The sequence below is a fragment of the Cinclus cinclus genome, chromosome 3, assembly GCF_963662255.1.
Source record: "Cinclus cinclus chromosome 3, bCinCin1.1, whole genome shotgun sequence".
NCBI lineage: Eukaryota > Metazoa > Chordata > Aves > Passeriformes > Cinclidae > Cinclus > Cinclus cinclus.
Genome location: NC_085048.1, coordinates 114,565,178 through 114,586,440, shown reverse-complemented (window position 1 = coordinate 114,586,440; position 21,263 = coordinate 114,565,178). Strand labels below are relative to the sequence as shown.

The 21,263-nt window shown below is 40.3% G+C and overlaps 1 protein-coding gene across 2 annotated transcripts in view; it reads right to left on the bottom strand.

Moving 5' to 3' along the window:
- VPS54 (VPS54 subunit of GARP complex) overlaps positions 1-21,263 on the bottom strand; it is a 46,585-nt gene that overhangs the window by 25,147 nt on the left and 175 nt on the right. The window contains exons 2-9 of one of the 2 annotated variants that reach the window (XM_062490656.1): positions 20,936-21,019; positions 12,551-12,712; positions 11,869-11,974; positions 11,733-11,777; positions 10,210-10,288; positions 7,586-7,620; positions 6,174-6,231; positions 3,404-3,789 (exon numbers count right to left, since the gene is read on the bottom strand). In XM_062490656.1, the coding sequence (XP_062346640.1) occupies positions 3,404-3,789; positions 6,174-6,231; positions 7,586-7,620; positions 10,210-10,288; positions 11,733-11,777; positions 11,869-11,974; positions 12,551-12,686 (845 nt within the window). In that variant the 5' untranslated portion in view covers positions 12,687-12,712; positions 20,936-21,019. Of the gene's footprint in view, positions 1-3,403; positions 3,790-6,173; positions 6,306-7,585; positions 7,621-10,209; positions 10,289-11,732; positions 11,975-12,550; positions 12,713-20,935; positions 21,020-21,263 lie in introns of both variants that reach the window. The other variant, XM_062490655.1, reaches the window with a different exon arrangement.

The following is a 21,263-nucleotide window of genomic DNA, read 5'->3' as shown; positions in this document are numbered from 1 at the left end:
GGTCACAGATTAAATTCACATGACAAGACGGCTTTCAGAGAACACACAGGAGTTTTTAAATTTGCCATTTTTTTATGCTACTCTAAATGAAAAATGTTTTTCCCACGTATGGGAGATTTTAAACCATATTTTGCAGACTGTTGTCATTCAGAACCACAAGGGACTTTCTCACATCAGAAATGTCAACCACCCTTTAAAAGTGGGAACTTCAGAGATGTCAAACACTCCAGGCTTTTCAACTTCCACTAACAGCTAGGAACAAGTATCTGTAAAAATCAGACTGCCTTTTTTTAAACAAAAACAAACAAACAGACACTTTGCAAATGAGAATTAAGAGGAGCTGTGATATTTTACATAAGCCTAGATACAAAATGGGGGGGATGAACATGGCTTTCATTCAGTGCTGGTGTAGCTGGATCCTCTGCTGTCACAGCTTGTGATGCTAGCTTCCTCCTCCCTGCAGAAACCCACATGGCCAGCACTGAGCTGAAGTCCATGAATCTTGCTGGATCTGAGTTGAGCAGATTTATTCATTTATTTTTATTTCAAGATGACCGTGGATGTACCTGCTTTTGAAATTGTTGTTCAATAATTTATTGGAATGGACAAAGCAGACATACTTCATCTAATTTAAGCAAAAATAGCCTGGAGAAAATCCAAGCCAGTTGTACCATGGGCATTTCAGAACAAACACAACAGGAAAATACCCTAAAGATTATCATAACTGGAGTTGCAAAACTGACAGCAGGACTAGGAGCCACAACACAAAGGCTCTTACTGAGGAAAGCATGAAGATGCTCCTTGGTACATTATTTCTGTACCTGTGCTGAACTGCACTGAAACACACCAAAACCTGTCCTCTCAAACCCCAACTATGGAAACATCCAACAACAGCTCCCAGCACCTGCCCTCACCACTTTGTCCAAGAGGTTCTAGTCCCTGGCACCCAAAAAAACCCCTCCAACCTGAAACATTCAGGAACAAGTCAAATCTTAATTCACATTCCAGCAAAACAACCTGGTAATTATCTCTTAACAGGTATCGCTCATGCATCAGATGCCTTCAATGAATACTGAATATGACAACTCTATCATGTAAAATGATGACTGCAGGGTAAAGCTTATTTTAAAATACACAAATGAGAACTATTTTTCCATGTATCTGTGTTTTCCTGTATAAAATACTACAAAAGTGTGGTTTGCCAGCATACCTGTGAAAAATACCCTGAAAAACAACAACAACAAAACAAAACAAAAAAACCAACCAAACCCCCCTACAAACAAATGAAATCAGTATCTCCATCACCCCAACAAGGACTGTGAAAATGATGCAGAAAGTGTTTTCACAGATTTTTAAGTTAGTTAGCACATTAGCTGTCTTTTGTAAAATTAAAAGGGTGAACTTGAAAAGGTTAGAGCTCTAAAACTTCAATTCTATCCTAGAGTAGTAGTAGCAAGCAGTTAATTGACACATATCATTCAGTGATATTAACCCAGACTAAAGACACCAATGTATTACTTCACACAGCCTTTATGGTTTTTTTCAATTTTTGCTACAACTAGAAACAAAACTACATTTTTCTCTGCATACAGTATGACAAAGGAAAAATGAATTGATTATTTGAGTCATCTTCTTACTGCTTTATATTTAATAATTCTGACATGACTCAGTTGAAAACACCAAATTCTACAAGCTGCCATGGAAACACTAAAACAAGACGTTGTGGTTTTTTATCAGATATTTAGTAAAAAAATAGTAATTATTTTAAAAATGTGTTGCTTTAGAAGTTTCTTGGTAAAATAAACCAGGTATTTAACTCACTTGATAACCGCATCATTCTTGCTCAGAATAAAGCAGGAAGATCCCTTTGGTATTTCTTGGGAGAAGCTGAAGAATATGTTCTTGCCACCAATTTAATTTTTTTTTTAAATTTTATTTAATTTTAGAAACACAACATTCCACTGAGAAGTTCTGCCATCTTTCCACTGCACATTATTTCTTCACACAAGCTATATACACAGGCCATTGTGAGATTTGGAAACTGTGCTGGGTTTCTCAACTGCACTTGCATTTCTGGGGGGGTACAAGACTTAGGTAGCCCCTAAATCACCTTGACTGTCCAATGCAGAGAGGACATTTCCCACTCACGTCACTGTAGCTAAAACACCAAAACAACCAGCTAAGCTTTACTCACAGAAATTATTCTTTACAGACAAGATTATTATCTACCTGCAAATATGTTTCACACACCTGAGGGTAATTTTGAAACAATGGCACATTCTTGGGACATCATGCCAATGGACCACAATGACAAGAGAACAGCACTCTCTGCTGACAGAGCACACAGGTTAGTTACCCAGCTGCAAAACACAGCTGATTCTGAGTGATGCTGTCACAGGGCTGTACTGACTTGTCACCAAAGTCAATACAAAGGTGACTCAGTCAAGGGCTGTGCACCAGAGTCAAATGGTTGATAGCAGGAACCCTAAAGAGGACAAACTGCACTGAGGTGTCTGAAGAGAAACAAGTTTCACTTTTTAGATGGTCTGTTTTTAACAAAAACACTTACAGCAACTTTATCCCAATATTTATTAGCTCTTTAATTTTTTTTTCATTTTTAATACTTTTTCTAGTACTTTTTAATGAGATTTTTTTTTCTACATAAAATGTGTTTTTCCAAACTAGCTAGAAGAGGTGTTAGGAACTCAACAGAAGAGAGACAAGAGCAGCAATTATATAAAGTTCTGAGCATTCATGTTGCAGTCTGAGCAGCAACCATGCTTCCAATATGCAAGCTGTGGACCACTGGTCCACTTCTAAACAAACCACCCCTTACCCAGCATCAATTTAGAAAACTTAGCACACAGCTCCTCAGCTGGCTAATGCAAGCCTTGGAGCTGATTTAACCACACACTGCTTCTGCCAGCACCATGCCACACTGGCAGCTTTGCATGCACCACTTTTAAACTATCTAGATCTTATGATAGCTTATTTTACATCATCTAGAAGGATTCTACTGGATTAATATTCCTACCCATCCCTGGGGTGCTGCCTGCAGGAGGACTGCAGACCCCCCCCCACAGGGAAAACACCTCTCAGCTATAAGACATACAAGATGAAAGTCTGCACCCCTAAAACATCTGTAAACCAAAACAGAGGACAAAAGCATTTAGATGTCAAAGGTTCATCCCACTCCAAAACAAAAACAAAACAAAACAAAAATCGCTGGCAAAGACGTAAGTCACACTGCTTATGCCACACTTAAGATTTTATACCTTCTGTATGAGGTCCTCTGAGAATGAATGAATAAACAAAGGTAGAACAAATCCCTTCAGCCAACATCATGTGCTCAACACATTCCAGCTCTGCTTGCATTTTATGTATTTCCTCCATGGTTACCTACCGAAAACTGTGAATACCTTGAAGCTCTTGCTGTAACACCTCTTGTGTTGTTGCTATTAAGTCCAAAGCTCCAACATATTCTGAAGTGGAGAGCAGCAACTGCACTGTGGGCTGTGTTTGGTGCACAGTAGCCATTAATTTCAGTTTATTGTATGCTTTTATACAGTTATTTCTGGTGAGTGACAGTCTTAAAACTCGAAGCGATCCTTCACACATTACTTTGTCAATTTTAGCTATTTTCTCTCTAAGCAATTTTACGGCCTGGGAGGTTTTCCTGAGGTAGTCCTGCAACTCATGCTGAGAGGTCATTGCATGAAAAAATGCTTCTGAGCGGAGAGAAATCTGATGAGCAATATTTACTTCCACGATGTCCAGATAATGGCTCAGCTGGGAAGAGGGAAGAGGAAAAAACAACATTATTGTTGTTAAGATCTGGAAGCTTTATCACCATGCAAATACACTTTCAGAGTATTTGTCTCATTGTACCACAAGGAAATTTTGTTAATAGAAGTTAAATCCCTTTGCCATTGTGGTTTAATAACTTCTTTTGAAATTAACTCAAAGTAAAAAGTTAGAAAAGCAAATAAATCTAAAATAGCCGAAATTTTGTAACACGTGGCTGCACAGCGGCCACAGAACATGGACAATAACCAGGAGACAGCTCTGGATACTTGCTTGCAAGCTATAGTATATACATATGTATGCTATGAAATTTGGTTCACTGAAGCTGCTAAAGGTGCAGCCACTATACTTGATGACACTCCACTGGAACGGCTCTGCTTATTTAAAAAGCTGTAGTACTTTCTTTGTAGAAAAATCTCCAGAGTATCTCTGGCTGCAGTTGTACTTCTGCCAACCAGCTGGAATTAGTACTAAGCCTATTTCCTGTGTGCAGGCATTGTGGGATTCCCAGAGAGAGAACACACCTACATGTTCAGAGCCTGAAATTCAAATTCTCTGTCTGACAGTTACCAGACCACTGTGTTGGCCTGATTCTTTGACTGTAAAAGCTCTGTGTTCTGGCTTATGCTTAATATGCAAACTAAAAGGACCCAGGCTTCAGGATGCTCATCTGAATGTTAATATTCAGATGACCTGGTTTCTCAGAGGTGCCAAGCATTTAAACCTCCTGCTGAATTCCAAAAGGCCAACCAGAGATGGAAAGGAAATCAACTAGAGAACATTTCCTTCTTGGAGGTATTTTCATACTGCTTTTTATGGATACACTAGGGATTTATACAATATGCAAACCCACCTATTTTGTTCACATCTAATTTAATCAGAAGCATCCTCCACCAACAAGCTGTGACACACCAAGCCACAGGGAAAGCCAAGACAGACTGTGACACAGGGATCGGGGAAAGGGCTATTACAAACAATTATTTATGTGATTGTACCAACCAAATGCCCCAGGTCCCTTCACTATGCTAAACAAGGTAGAACAAACAGAGCACACAGCACCTGCCTCAAAGAGTTTACAGTCCCAATGTAGGGCAACACATGGGAGGGGGTAAAGAAGAAAACATCATGAGGAATTTTTTTTTTTTTACAGTCCAAAAGACTGTAAGCAGATCTGCTTAAGACAAGGCTTTCAAAATCCTGTTGGAAAATCCTGCCTGGAGCTAGGGACAATTATGGCAGCAGGGTGCATATTTGCATGTGGTAAGTGTAAACCTCATGCAGTTCAGAGGCTTTAAAAAGTAAAACAAAGAAACAAAAAAAAAATTGGGCTCATTTCAATCATATGAAGTAGTGTTTTCACTCCTCTGCATCAGTGAAGGCTCTGGGTCTGCTTCAACACAAGTTCTTTCTGAGTGTCCATCCTGCTGCTGCCAGGCACATTTTGGGAAGTTCACAGCTTATGCCAGACATTGCTTTTTCATCTTCACACAGCAAATGCCCCAAAAAACTCCAAAGAAACCTTCCTCCAACTTTTGGTGTGGAGGACAACCTAACAAACCTTTGAGTTAGCCTCCAGCAGAGCCTGTCTCTTCTTCCTGAGTTTGCAGGAGAGCAGGAAGACTAATTCTCAGAAATTTGCAAACACCTTGTAGACCATCTCATGTTATTTTTTCCTAACATACCTCACAAGCTTCAAAATTACTCAGATTTTCTAAAAGCATTTTATGGGTATTTGTACCACAAAGATGATTCATTATGAGATTTTCTATAGTATCACCACATAACTAGCAAAAAAAAGATAAAAACGACCAAGAAAATGCTTCCATTTCTCATATGAAAGAAACAGCTCTGCTTTCATGTTCTCCTTTGTGAAATGTAAAAACAGATCAGTGCAGACAACAACAGTAAGAGGAATCTTCTAAAACACAAACACCATAGGATTTACCATTGCTTTTAGCACAGGAACCACAGTGCCTTGAATCTGAAATTTTCCTGAAATGTTGGAAAATAACAATCTGTGCAATCCAGCTTTCCCTTCTCACAGAATTGCTCTTCCTCCCTAAGAAAACTACTCCACACCACTGAAGTTCTCAGCTGTTTCAGTAAGTTACTGCTGTTGTGAAGACCAGTTGTTACATGATACACAGATTTTTTTTTTCCAGATTCAATAGATTTACCGAGCAGGGAAAAAAGTTCTCTTTCAGTAGGATGCTTCCTGCATGGTTTACTAACAATCTGCAGCCTGATGTAAAATGAAACAGCAAAGCCCACAGTGATGTCTCAAGAAACACTACACTGCAGCAGCCATGGAGTTCCTCTGCAGTATCCACAGCACTGATGGATGACCACAACTTGTGTCAAAGCTGTACCTTTTCTTGAAGTAACTTGGAGGAAGCTGCATCACGATTTCCTTTTCCACCAGCGGTACTAAAATGAGACCATGGTAAAACGGCATTAAATGTTAAGGAATCTTCCAAGGCAAAATCTGGTTTCATAAAAATCTGAAACAGAAAAACAAAAGAAATAAATGTGCCTCACTCACCCCTATATTTTTTGCCCCAATTAAACAGATCTCCTGTCTCATTAAGCTAACAGAGACCTTATTTGTTGATTTCAAAATCTAGATTTTCATTTATCCAGGCAAACAAATTCATTCCAGACCTTACAACCAATGTACTTTAAAAGCTTGTGTGATCTGACACAGTCCTATATACTTCCTGAAAGTGGAAGTCACAGCTCCAAAACTACATATGTATCCAACCACCTGAGATGACCTAAACACCCTGAGTGTGCAAACGTAGGCAGCTTTGAAGCACAGGTGGGCCCTCTCAAGGACCTGAGCAAAGCTTCTCCACTAACAAGGGCATCCTGCTGCTGCTGACCTGCTCATTCCTGAGGCCACAGCTCCAAGGAGGCTGTCAGGAGGCAGCAAGTGTTCCCTGGGAGGGAACAAGAGCCTCAAGCCGACATCCTTTAGGCAGGATGTAGCGACCATGCTTGGCACAGGAAGAGTCAATGACATGTAACATTAACCACACCTCCTGGAGAACTATTAATCTAAAATCCTCTCTGATAACATTATTCATACTTGGCTAAACCTTCAGCTTACAGGCAAGCAGTAGGACCCTCCTTCTTTTATTTATGAAGTGCAATTTTAAAGGGTTCAACAGAGACAGCACATCACACTCAAACATTCCTGTTTTCTGGACTTTAAACACTGCAGTGAAAGCCTCTCAAGTCTCAGCCTACACGACTGGGACGGAGATGCTGACCCATATTAATACTCTAACTTCTAACTGTACCTATGTACAATTATTCAGACTAAAATGCAATCTGGAGCTGTGTCTTTTGTCAGCCTGACACAGTAACCCACATCACGTATGCTCCATGCTTATATGCAAGAGACCTCTGATCACAGACTCAAACCTAAAGCTGAGTTGTACACTAGGCAATATTCAAGCTTTTCTCAAACTCTTCAGTTTTCCCTTCCTCCTAGACTGGCTAATTCTGCTCAACTCTGAGGTCTTAACTTCATTCACTAAAAGATGAAAAAAATAATGGTATTATACTTTAAGAGAAAAACTGAGACTATGGAAACAAGAAGAAAAAAAAAACAGTAAATAATCCTTAGTCTTTAAATTCTGAATGCTATAGATCCTCCTGAGAATGAACCCAAGTCATCAGCAAGGACAAAATTTCTACAAAGAACACAGTACATGCATATATCCAACACTTCTTGTGAGAAGGCCTTACAACACCTCAGAGTGCACAGAAGCCATACCTTAGGTACTTGTTCCAGATCTGTCCTGGATTTATCTAAAATTAAACAAAACACAGGTAGTCATTCAAGAGCAAACAATGGGAAACAATTGCCTTGAACAAGTGAATCTCAAGAGGAAGTTTTCATGAAAATGATGTAGTGTTCCTCACACAGAGGGAACAGGCTTACCAACTGAAATGGAACTTTCTGACTGAACGTGAGGAGAATCAAGTATTGGAGCAGGCTGCCCAAAAGGGCTGGGTACTTTGGAGATTTTCTGGATATATATTTGTAGATATTTTGTGGATATTTCTATTTTTCTTGGTAAAGCTTTGAATGGCTTGGCCTGACCTCACAGCTGAACTGGCTTTGAGACAGCAGTTGCAGTAAAGGCCTTCTGGAGTCCCTGCCACCCTGAGATATTCTGATTCCTTGAAGTGCTCTTTTGTCCTTTGCAGTTCAGGTCTCATGCTCAGACTACTCAAAGGAGCTTGCACTTGGCTGCTTTGGCAGGGTCAGTGTTAGTCATACAAAGCAATCTACTTAGCACTTCACATTCATTAGTGCACTGGCAAGGGCCAGTAAAAGGTCCTTCTAACATCAGCCCAGTTTTAATGCCTCGGACTGAAGCTGCCCATATAATCACTTTTGCACAGCACTTGGAGATTGGATGCACAAAGCCTGGCAAGAAGGATGAACAAGGGCTAGGGCCAGAGTCCCAAGCACTGAGCAAGCAGGACTAATTCCCATGGAGTATGCTGACCTGCCAATTGCAGAGGGTGAGAGAGTTGAGCTGAGAAGAGAACTAATTCATTATATCCCAGCAGAACTTGAAGAAAAGGCAGATTCAGAGTTTGGAGGTTCAGCCAAAATCCACTGTCCCACCCTTACTCAATACTTTAGTGGGCATTATGAAGAGGGGGCACACTGGAGTACAGAAAAGTTGACTTTAAAAGCAACAAGCCCATATCTCTGTTGGACAGCTTGCTCAACCCTGACAAACATGGCAAGTGCTACCTCAGCATCAGCTCCCACACTGCTCTCTTTGGATTTTACTTCATTTGTTTCTTACTTTATTTGTATCAAAGTACAAAAGGAAACCTTGAAATCATCCTGCTGTCCTCAGCTTTTGAACAGACCAATTCTTACAGGAGTGAAAGGCCAAGTCGTGTGGGATGGAGTCTGAGGAAGACAGGAAACAGTAACAGCAGAATGTATAGAAAATCAAGCCTCAGTTTACCAAATGAAGCAACTACTAGGAACTGTCCAGCTACACAAGGAGCTCCCACTTACTTTGGTGACACTCTTTTTTTTCTTAAAAACACTCAGACTCTTTTAGAATGGATTAAGCTAAGACTGAAGAAGGCACTTAGATTTTGCAGTATGCATGCAGCAAAGACAGCCTTATCCTGGAGCAGCTATTCCAAAGTAACACCAATACAGAGAAAACCCTTTTGCACAGAAGAGGAGGAAGAAAGTCAACTGAAACAACTTGATCAGAAGGAGTGAACTACTGAATCCTTTTTGCTGTATTACCTGTAGATATTGATATAGATAAGACTTAAACAAACAAAGATTGATAAATTAATCCTTTTACACTAATATTTTTGAGAAAGTAAATTAAAATAAATAATAAAAATCTTCTCAAAATTGTGAGTGTTTCTCTTCCTTTTACTTGTCTTCATTTTTTTTTTGTATTTTGCCTCTTGCCTGCCTTCCTGTCTGTTTTCCTATTAGTTGAACTACTTCCATGAAGTCCTGAAATTCAGCCTTCACATGCATGTTTGAGCTCCCCAGCACAAGGCAGACCTAGACATACTAGAGTGAATCGTGTCAAGAGCCACAAAGGTGATTATGAAACAAGGAGGAGAGATTGTTTAGACTGGAAAATCCCAGGGGAGGTCAATGTGATAAAGATCTGATGGGGGGGTGCAAAGAACACAAAGCTGATTTTTCTCAGTGGTGCCCAGTGCCAGGACAGGAGGCAACGGGCAGAAACTGATACATGAAATATTTCATTTGAACACAAGGAAATACTTTTACTGCAAGGGTGGTAAAACACTGAAACAGGTTGCCCAGACAGATTGTGTAATTTCCATCTGTGAGATTCATAACCCAACTGGACATTGTCCTCCCATAGGTGGCCCTGGCTTGAGCAGATGGTCTAGACTAAATCATCTTGAGATATAATTTCCCACCTCAGCCATGATGTGACTCTCATGGCAGAGATATTGGCACTGCAGTCCTTCACTGCAAAGCCAACAGGCCATACAAATTTGATGCAACAGTTTCAATGGATCTTAAAATAAAAAGCAGTTAAAGAAAACACTGCCAGGGCCACAATGACCTGCCATGAATCCAAACATGCCAAGAAAAAGTTTAAAAGAGGGTATCACATTTTGACCTACAAAATGTCAGCAGTGGTCATGAATACTTCTCAGCCTACCATGTCTGAGTTTTCAATGACTGTTTCAAAGAAATCACCAGCTATTATTGTACATGAAGGTCTCAAGCAAGTAGCAGAGACAATTAGTACATTATAGAATCAATGATGAGTAACATTCATAACATTTGCTACTGATGTTATAACATAATGATACAAAAAGACAACACTTTTTAATGGCTAAAGGAGGCTTTGACTGTACCGTGAGTGTGTAATAGTGTCCTGTCAAAGGTATCTTTAGGAGTACAAGTATTCTTGAACCTTTCATGAACCTTCTCTCTCTGTGGAAGAGAAAATATATTAAAGAACTATTCTGATGCTTAAAACCCAGAACCTTTTAATTTGAAGCAAAGCATTCAGTGAAACACATCTAAATTACGCAAAATAATTCTGGCAAGTTCACAGTATTTTCTTCCTCTTATAAGATCAGACAAAGTTCATCCAGATGAAAGGTACCAAAAAATTCAGCCTACAGTGGACATGGTGCTTTTTTCCTGTACCTTTACATCTCCAGAGAAAATGAACACAGAAGTTACTGAGGAGGTGTAATAACTCCTCTACATAATGATATACAATCATAGATCAAGTATAATTACATACACAAACACTTATTTGCTGACTAATCCAGAAATCACACTAACACACAAAGAATCCTTTTTCATTGCTAAATCAAATTGGGTAAAAGTAGAAATTACTTGCACATATTACTAATGAATACCTTGCTGAAACCACATATCTTGTTTCGTGATGCAGGGCTTCGACTTTTAACCACCACCAGCAATTACAGTGGTGAGAAATTATGTTTCTAAAGAACACCCATGTTAACTAGATTTCTGCTAGAAGCCACGTGACAGCTCAGATCCAAAATCTTCTTTCATTTAGCAGCCACTGCATGAAATACTAATTTTAAAGGATAAAATCTTAAAACATTTTACATGCTGAATAAGTGAGGTGAAGGCAATGGTTCAGTTGTAGTTTGGTTACAGACAATTCCCTTCCACAATCTCTCATTATAATTACACAAGTAACACTTCCTGCTAATTCTGAACCAACAAAAAACAATAAGGAAGTTACAAACCAAGGAAGCAGAAAACAGCAGGAGACTTCTACATGTTCTTTCAGTTTTTCAAAAAAGATAATACTACATACTTTCTGACACTTGTATTTTTAAGAATTGTAGAAGTCTCCTACTGGTCCTGGTGTCCTTAGATATAGCTTACACTTCCCTGTTACAAAGAAATCATCAAAATAATAGGCCCCTTTATAGTTTAACAAGTTCATGCATAAACATTTCAATGTTTAGACTGAAGACTCCTGAAAAAAAAAAATCTCCAATCCTTTGCAGCATACAGTCATTTGATACAAAGGTGTGAGAATGCTGTGTTGCATTGTAGAGCCCAATCCTTAAACAATCCTTACAGGAAAAAAAGGGATTAAGAACCAGGAAGAATAAGTATGAACTGCAAACCCTGGTGCAGAGCTCAGTACTCAGAAACAGAAGTTAAAAATACCATGAAATTGCTTCAAGACAATTCAGAGAGCATTTTCCCACACAATGGGCTCTGAGATTATAAAACCAGAAATGTCTAATGGACGCAACCAACACTGAAAAAAACAAATTAATTATCAGCTAACTGTATGATGGGGTACTAGCAGGGAGAACCTAATTAAAAGGATTTCCTTCTGGTCCTTAGGACTTATGTGCACCTAACTAGGGGTTCTTACCGGAGTGATTTCCTGTTGGTATAATGCAAAATGTTCCTTGGTGATCTGTGGGAGGTAGAATGAAGGCGTGACTTCAGTGTCCACAAAGTCCACTCCCCATGTTTTTGTAAAGAAATCAGATTCCCTTTTTGCTAACCTAGGATCATTTAGTGCTGCTGGGAGATTGACTTTGGAATGATAAATAGTCCATCTTTGCTGATCCACAACTAGAGATGGGCTGTCATGTAAGTTATTGGGATTGCCTGCAGCAAAAAAGACAAGACAGTTTGTTAGTGTGAGAAACAAATGTGGTTCTCAAGCAAACCATATTTTATCAATTACATACTAAATTAGAATTATCTATGCAAACAGCAGATAATATTCTCCTTCTGCAACACTTCACCTTGCATTTCTTCTATGAGATTAACCAACTCAAGTTTTGAACACAGAAGTGCAGTATTGACACTCACTGAATAGATTCAGCTCAATATTAGCTGCTACTGAAGAGAAACAGATTCCAACCACAAACATATTGCTAATAATCTGATCTGGATCAGAACAACAGCTGCAATTTGTTAGCACTATATGTCATAATTCTTAAAATTCCATCCCACCTACTCCTCTGCATAAACTAGTGCAACACGACAGCTGAAACCATGACCAAAATCTGGTTTAACAACAGCACCAGAGACTTAGTATAAAAAAGAATCATAGCATGCTTGGAAATAAGACTGTGGTTTAGTACACTACACCCAGTATACAAGAAATACTGACTGGATAGCTGGCAGTGGTTCAGCAAATTGAGCTGCTTTCTCCCTCTCCCTGCACACCAGCATTACCTGTGGGTTCCTTGGGACACACATCTGGCAGGGACTGCAGAGGGCGAAAGCGTTTCGTGGCATCCACTTCTTTTTTAAAGAAAGAATCACTGCTGTTTGACTGAGGCACTGGTGAAGAACTGTGGCTTGATGCCATTGCATAAAATCACCACTTGATAAAAGCTAAATAGGAAACAATAGATATCAAGGCTTTAATAAAGTTCTGGGGACACACTGTATCAAAACAATGACACTCCAGCATTGCTTTTAACTGCAATACTTCAACTGACACATTTCAACAACAGGAGGAAGTTTATTTTAAACACAAAAATAAAAGGCAGAATGTAACCTCATAGTCTGTTCCTCACACACCTGCAGGTTTGGAGGATAGCCTGTTCTTGTGCACAGCACCACTAAAATGTTACATCAGGGAAAAAAAAGCAAGTCTTTCAGGCTCTTCTTCCTTTCTTGCCACAACTATTGGAGCCACAGTGCACACAGTCACAACAGAATGTCCTCTCAAATATCAGGAAACCTTGTACTTCAATCAGGAAAACTGACAATTCAACTTTTATGCCTGCCTAGTGAATTACAGTTTATTTCAGCATAATGTATTCACACAGAGAAGACAAATCATAGATCAAAAAAAGCTCCAGAGTAAGCAAAGTCCCACTAATTTTCAGTTGAATTTTAACATCCCAATTTGAAAATAAATGGTCTTAAGAATTTTACATCAGTGTTGAACTTAATGAGTTCTTTTCATCTGTAAACAAATCTGTGTTTCCATCAAAGTATCAGACAGTAGTACACTGCACAACTGCTAGAGGTTTGAGAGTTTATTAAAACCATAACAGCTCAAGGAGTGCCTGCTCAAAGGGATCCATCTGGATCCCCACCTTTAAGGAGAAATTAAACACATCTAGCAAGACCTTAGCATTTAACTACTAACCCTTAATGGACACTTAAATTACTCACTACCCTGTGAAGGAGCACAAAAAGATAAAAGGCCAATTTTATCTTCAAGTGCTAAAGCAGGCACCAAGGGATGGCTGTATCTCACCCAGCTGGCTTCCAGCAGCATCACATATATTACAAATCTCATTTGGAAAAGGAAAAGAAAAGGTTGCACTTTCTAATTGAAGCTGAAAGTGTCCTACAAAACAATTCTAAAAGATGTTCAGCTATAACAGAGCATCCCAATTAAGAGGCCCATAGTAAGAAAAACTTAATTAGCAGACTGATAATGGGAACAGTCAGAAATCGTCAAACAAAACACTTTTCCAAACACCTGACAGGTCTTCTGTAAGTATCAGAAAACATTAATCTCTCTCCCCCAAAAGCCCCACAAAACCCTTCTTTTCTCCTACTTTTACTTCATTTTCATATTTTTATGTTCTTCCCTTGATATTTCCAAAGTAACTTCTTCATTAAGCTCTTCCTGAATGTTTTTGGATGGTTTTGTGAAAAATCCGGTATATGATGAGAAAACACCATTTCAGCACTCTTAAAAGACAGATCCAGTGCTATGTAGCCATGACCAAGTCTCCTACAAGCATACAATAAATGTATCTGCACTTGGAACTGCTTCAAAGTGCTATATGTGCAGTTTTTCTCCTGAAAAAGCCTCTGTAATACGAGCCACAGTCTGCTCTAGTCAGATGTACAAGCAACTAGGGCAATTTGTAGAAAGCACTGAAATACTGTAACTCTTGCAAGCCTTTCATTAAGCCTTTCTCCTTTCCCCACAATGAAGTACCATCTAAAATAATTGTCTAGGATGTAAATTGTCTCAACTACACAAATCTGAGTGGAGAAAATGCTATCTGTGTGATGCTAGTCAAAGATTTAGAACAAATTTAAAAGGCAATTTAAGACTGAAGAGTAGCTCAACACCTTGGCATTTCAAAAACAAGCTTTATCTACTCTTGCACAGGTATTTTCATTACTTATCACCATAAAATATTCACTGACAAATCTTAAAATAGAACGAAAGGAGTACAATAAAACACCAGTGCAAGCAGCAACCTTCATACTGTTGAGTGGATTTCAACAAGATGTAAGGCTACACAGGCAGAGGCCTTCTTAAGTGGCATGCAATCTGATGCTGTACTAAATTATTCATAACCAGCAGCTATTCTAGCACCCTCAAAAGTCAGGACCTTATGGATAATTAACTCCAATGAACCACATCTGCACAGGAAAAAAAACCTCATCTCTCTACTGCCCAAAACCAGGCATTCCTCAAAACGCAGTCCTCAAATTGGCCAACAAAGTATAACTTCAGAAAGATAAAGAAAATTGGACAATAGTACCTGAATTAAAGCCACATTACAAAGGAATATGTGCAAAAATAGTGCCCTACACTCATTTCTGTACACTAACCTTACCCACAACTGAAAAATTTTAATTTGTTCACCAACAGAACAGCAGCTCCTTGTGCTCCACTACTTAACGTTTTATAGACAAATGAACCTATAACTAGCCCCTAAATCAACATATTTAAATACACAATAATATACAAATTTTCTGATTTAAACGTACAAACAAAATTAAACTCAGTGTTAATACAGAACAAAACTTCTGCAGAGTACTTTAACTCATTCAATTTTCCATGCAAGTGAAAGGCAGGTAAATGCAGTTAACTGCATTAACTGTGCAGAATGAATTATGAAATGGTGAGTCCTCAGTCTCTTACTTAGAAGAGCATATGGCTGTAGTAAGAATATGGGACTGTGTAACTTCATGACACCAGTGTTTAAATCATATACAATTAAAATGGGTTAGATCAACTGTAATCCCCATAATTTATTCACATTTTGTCTAGCAATGTGTATTAAACTAAGGCAGTTAAAAAAAAACCAAAAGCAAATAAACAAAAAGTTTAGAGGTTAGACACAAGAGTAGTCATGGACCCTGGAACCCAGGATTATGGCCTTCAATATATTACCATCTATTTTGCACACACTGTATTAATTTCCTTATTTAAAAAGATTATATTAAATTACACTGTCACTGTAATGACTTAATGCCACTGAAGTTAAACCAAATCAGCCATGGCAACAATGAAAATAGCTCTGATGATGAACTGACAGTATTCCTACAGTCTGAGCACACAAAGAGCTGTATCCCAACTTACAGCCTCCTCTTTAAAAAACGTTCTTGTTCAGTAACATGCTCAGCAAGCACAATATGACACAGCTGTACAACACAGCACGGAACAAAATACTGTGGTGACGAGAGTAAGAGCCACACACTTGGATACTGCACAGTCAGCGAAACAGCAGCCCTGTGAGCTAGCAAGGCATTAATCACATGAGGTTATTTCTGAGATGACTAGGCTGTGACTCCTGAGTTTCACACCTGAGGTTTCAGCTGCTGGAATAGAGCACAACAAACAACAGAGCGTATTACTCAGAAGTAATTGCACAGGGTGGTTGTAACTCTGGAGGATGTGCTTGTTTTTCTAAGTATCAGGACGTGTACAAAAGTTCTCCAGGATCTGCCTTCCTGTGTTCTGAGTGTGTTCACATGCTTTGTTTTCCTAATAACATTCATCATATCTGCTCTCCAAATTTTATTTTAGCTTCAAAAATAGCGACAACTAAGAAGAGACACTCAGCACTCAGAGGGAAAGAGTTCCCAGGGTTCCAACTGAACATACAACACTGAGCAAGCTTTCCTTCAAGTATTCCCCATTGTCCACAACGAGCCACTACTGGACACCAACCAGCAGGCACTTTCCAAGGAGCATGCTCTGCATCCCAAAGGTAAGGCAGGAGAAGTTTCTCTGTGAACACAAATGGCATGCTGAAGTCCCTGCTGCTTGTCATGGCTTTGGTAACAACAGAGTGAAAGGAAAAGATTTCAAGCACTCTTCTGGCTACCCAACATGCTTTGGAATAGAAAACTATCAGAAGCCACAACTCAAGCTAAAGGAAGATATTGTACCTATCTTGCTAAAGCAAGATATTGTACCATTTCTAGAAGGTATGATAAATACCAAAGACATTTATTAGAGAAAAGCATATCCGAAACACAACTAAAAGACAAAAATGCACAAGGGATTCCTTCCAGGACCTCAACAGATAATAAACTGCATATTGTTATTGGCCTAATGTATTTACTCTGTCCTCAAAAGCTGAGCTTTCCCTATGTATTATTACACAGCTCTTTTTGCTAAATCAGCAGGATTCCATCCTGTAACAGGGAAACCATGGTACGAGCAAAGTACACAGCACCTTTGTAAGACAGTGTGAGCCACACTGCACAGCACAAGCTTTCAACTTTGTTTTTTTTTTTTAAACCAGCTAATTCCTCAGGCTGAAATTTCCATGCTTGTCTCTGGTGCTCTGAGACAGACACCCCTGTTGCAGCAGGGGAGCCAAGGCTGGCTTGGAGCAGCAACATTTAAGCAGTTTCAGAGACTGAGGCAAAGGCTGTGGGAGCTGTTCTGCTAACCCAAGCTCTTTCTGAACACCTACTTCCACCCTGGGGTTTCAGAGGAGGAAGATGACAACTGTCAGGGGAATGACAAGGCCAGAGTCAGAGGAGAACTGGACTTGTCCCCATGGCAAGCCACCTATGTTTGCAGCAAACTCCAACATGAAACCTCTTCACACAACTTAAAGAGAGGAGGCCATATGAACCTGGCCTTTCTGAGAGCCTAACAAATATAACTGTATTTGTATTCACACACAAACACTCATTTGAGTGCATTCTGCACACCCCAACAGTATCCCCAGTCTCATGTTCCCACACGGAGGGTGTACCTTCTCTGCAAAGTTAGCATGACTGATGACCATCCAAGATAACCTTGCTGGGATGAAATCAACCCAGCAAGGAACCAATGTATGAGTTATCTGCACTTCCCATCAGCCCTGCTTAGCCACACATGCTGTTATGCTCCAGCAGATTCTGTAACTCCTCAGACCGTGCCACGTTCCCAGCAAACTGCAGAATGGGGACTGTGAAAAAGCAAGAGCAATTGAATAGCCCTAAGAGTAATGCCACCACCCTCCCCTTAAATTGTCTCTTTCATAAGGCCATCTCAAAACACCCTCCTCAAAGAGGGGAACAGGCAAGACAGAACAGTAGTGACTCCAAAGAAAGAACAGAACAGCTGCATCCCCACTGCAAAGCACCATGGGTAGCCTACATGGCCAGGATAAAACATCTGACTTTCATATTATCACATGCTGCACTGGTTTCTTTTGCCCTTCCCAGCTGTAGCCACATGAACAGCATATTAAAAAAAAAAAAAAAGAAAAAGAAAAAAAACTTCAGCTGAGCTTTGCTTCTTTAAACACAAGAATAAGATCCTCTGAAAAGAATTACCTCAAAATGTTCCATCACTGAATAATGTCTTGTTACTTAAAATAATCCACAAGTGTAAACATTTTGTCACAAACTGGAAAGGTATTTATCTCCTTTCAGACCAACTATCTGGAAAGCAATATTTTGCTTTCATTCAGGTACCAAATAAATAATTACACAAAACACTTGTGAGGTACCCACTGTAGCAAATATACTTCCCCTCATCTGGAAACCCAACCTGCCAATGCTGAACACTCATTTGAAATCAGAAGGCAGATTCTGTGCTGGAGAAACAGACCTACCTACAGCTATTGAGGTCATTATACACCCAGTTCTTCCATACCAGAGGTGTCAAAATCATTCAGAAGCAATCATCAAAGCAATAAAAATATGTGTACAAAAAGGCCTTGTGGTTAGTTGCCCACACTACCACACAAGATGAGAATGAAGTCTCTTTGTACCCTTTATTCCAGGCATCAGCATTAGAGTGTGCATTACCCCCTTAGAAAACTGAAATACAAGCATCTTACAGAGCTCCAGAGAGGTCCACACAGCTGAGCAAAGACCAAGGAGCCCCAGCAGGCATTCCTGCTACAAGTCTCTCAAAGACACAGAATGCAGAGAGAAAAGGCAGAAGAACTTCACCAGTCACAGCAAAAACCCCAGCACTGAGGTCCTGACGTGACAAAAGAGTCCAACAACTGCTCACTGCAATTTGTGTCAACAGCATGATTCCCTGTACAGCCCCTCCACTTGTCATCTTCAGCAGGGCTAGGTTCCACTTGTTCATCAAAAAATAACTTCCTAAAAATAAGAATTTTCACAGGTATCCTCCCTTTCCGAAGTCTTACCCAAGTCCTTAACTGCAAGTAGCTATGAGGGAGCCAAATAAAAATATTTCACAATTTGACACCACGCATAAAGCTGTGACCAGAGACTGTCATAAAACAGGCCCAGTGCACCTCACATCAAGTCCTGACACAGGATGCCAGTCCACTGTCACTCTACAGGGCAGGTACTCTGCAAGCAAGGCCATCCAAACTTTAATTTGGTGAGCAACAGAGTATGCCACCCATGTTTGTTGCTGGTCCTTGTGGTATGGTGGTAATACCTGCCCAACAGAAGATCAAGCAAAACTAATTACCTCTGTTCACATCACCTCCCTTTCATCCCTCAAACAGCTTCCATTGACAAAAAAAAAAAAAAATAATTCCACGGCATAAAACCCAGCATGGTCATGCTACACCTAGAACGCCAAAAAACCAAAAGGAAGGTCTCACACTGCTGCTTACAGCAACTGTATAAAAATTATGGAAATTGCAACCTGGCAGATATGCTATTCCAGTTCTAATAATCTAGCCCTAACACATACCCACATACATCCAAAATGGCCCCTTTTTTTTAAATTTAAGAACCGGATTGATAGAGAAAAAGCTGGGATATTTAAGCTACAAAGTATGAGCATTCTGGAACATCTAATCAGTATATGGACCTGTCAGTTTTGAGTATGAGGGAAACACATTAACAATTCTTTACCTTCTGCAAAGAATACTCAGGAGGTTTTTTTCTTAAATCTAGCACCTACATGAGGTGGGTGCAAAAAGCTAAAAATAGGAAGACAAATCCTAGATTTGTGGGTAAATATGATTTGGACTTACTCATATGAGGCCCCAGAAATATGTACATAGAACATCCACATTCCTGCTCACCTGCTTACTCTTTCTGCTTCATTCATAAAACAAGACAAGGAGTAAATAAAGAGTGAAGAAAAAAAAAAATAAACCAAAAGAAAACTGTGAGCCTCGCAACCGGAAGGATAATATGATGCTCATGGGCCTTCTCTCTTCTTCAGACTCACAGCTCCTCATTTTCCCCAAACTCTGGAGAAGGAAAGCAGAAGTGGCTTCTTCACAGTTGCTGCCCCAAAAGAAGAAATAATACCTACATGATCATGATTCCATTTCCCAACCTCTTCCTGCTCAAACTGCCAAAGAGAAGCCTGTGGTTGGCTTTCTCCACTCATTTCTAGTGGCTCCTGACATTTTCCAGGCAAACAATATCTTTGTTCAACATTGGAAATGTGCATCTCCTTCTCCTCCCATGAAGCTTGTGCTCGACAACAAGGCAAGATTCCTGCTTGCACGCCAGACTCCCACTACAGAGAAAGATGGTGCTGAAGACAGAGGGACATTTGGGACAGATCCTGTTACTGGTAAATGGGATGCGAGAGGTAGAGATGCTTCTCACTGCACAACTTTCTGCCCTCACAGAGTCACTCACCAGTGACTTTTGCATGAACAGCCTGATCAGATCTCCTGTCAATTTATCCATTTTAGGCACTGTTCTCTGACCCAACAGATAAACCAACCTAATGCCCAATGGATTTCAAGACCTTTTGTCTGCAAAAGTCTGTCAAAGAGTTACACCGACTCTCAGGTCACGACAGTAATTACTGCAACCACTACAACAATTAATGTACTGCAGCTGGATTTTTAAATAAGAGAGCAATTTCTTGCAGGGCTGCACAGCAACAGCTGCACAAGTCCATAGAACTTCATCAGTACAGGTAAGACAGTAAAGTCAATACACCACCTACACTAGAAAAATCTAAAAAACAAATACATACAAATCTGTAGCTCAGTAATTACTTTGAGGCACTTTAAAATAGGCATTCTATACTTTTTACACTGAACTGTGATAACTCTATGTCCTGTAACAGAAATCCTAAGTATTTCGACAATATAAGAAAAACGGAGAAGAGACTCAGCAATGTATTAAGGCCCAAACTGGCCAGTCGGAGAGGGAAAGTTTCTGTTGGGATTGCAGAAGGTTGGCATTTTGCACCCCCATAGGTGAATTTCTCTCAACATCACATACCGTCTTGGAAAAACTAAAGAAACGCAAGAAATTCATCTGCCCATCACATAATTTTAGGATCATGCACAAACACGGGAACCATCGCATTCCTACGTGGCTTACGGAACCAACAAGCCCTTCAGCGCTCCACGTCCCAGTCCATCCTGGCTGCCATCCATGCGCCAGAGGAAAACACTGAATATTGGCTCTAAACATTAGCTCCCGAGCCGGCCATACCTTATGGAGAACACGCCAGGAGTATCTCCCGGAGGCCGTCGTCATATCTCTCCCCGTGTCATCGTCGGGAACGCTGCCGGGGACCTGCGGGACAGCGACCGCATGAGGGAGGCCCGGCCGCACGCCGACACCTCCGCACCCTCCCCGCGCCTCCCGCCGGGCACCGCCCGCCGCGGGTTACCATGGAAATTCAGAACGGGGGATTTGCAGGGAAGGAAAGGAAGCGCGCCGCCCGCCCGCCCGCCCTCTCCTCTCCACCCACCCACCCACCTCCCCTCGCGTCCCTCCGCCTGGCCCAGGCCGCCCACACAAAGAGCGCCCCGACAAA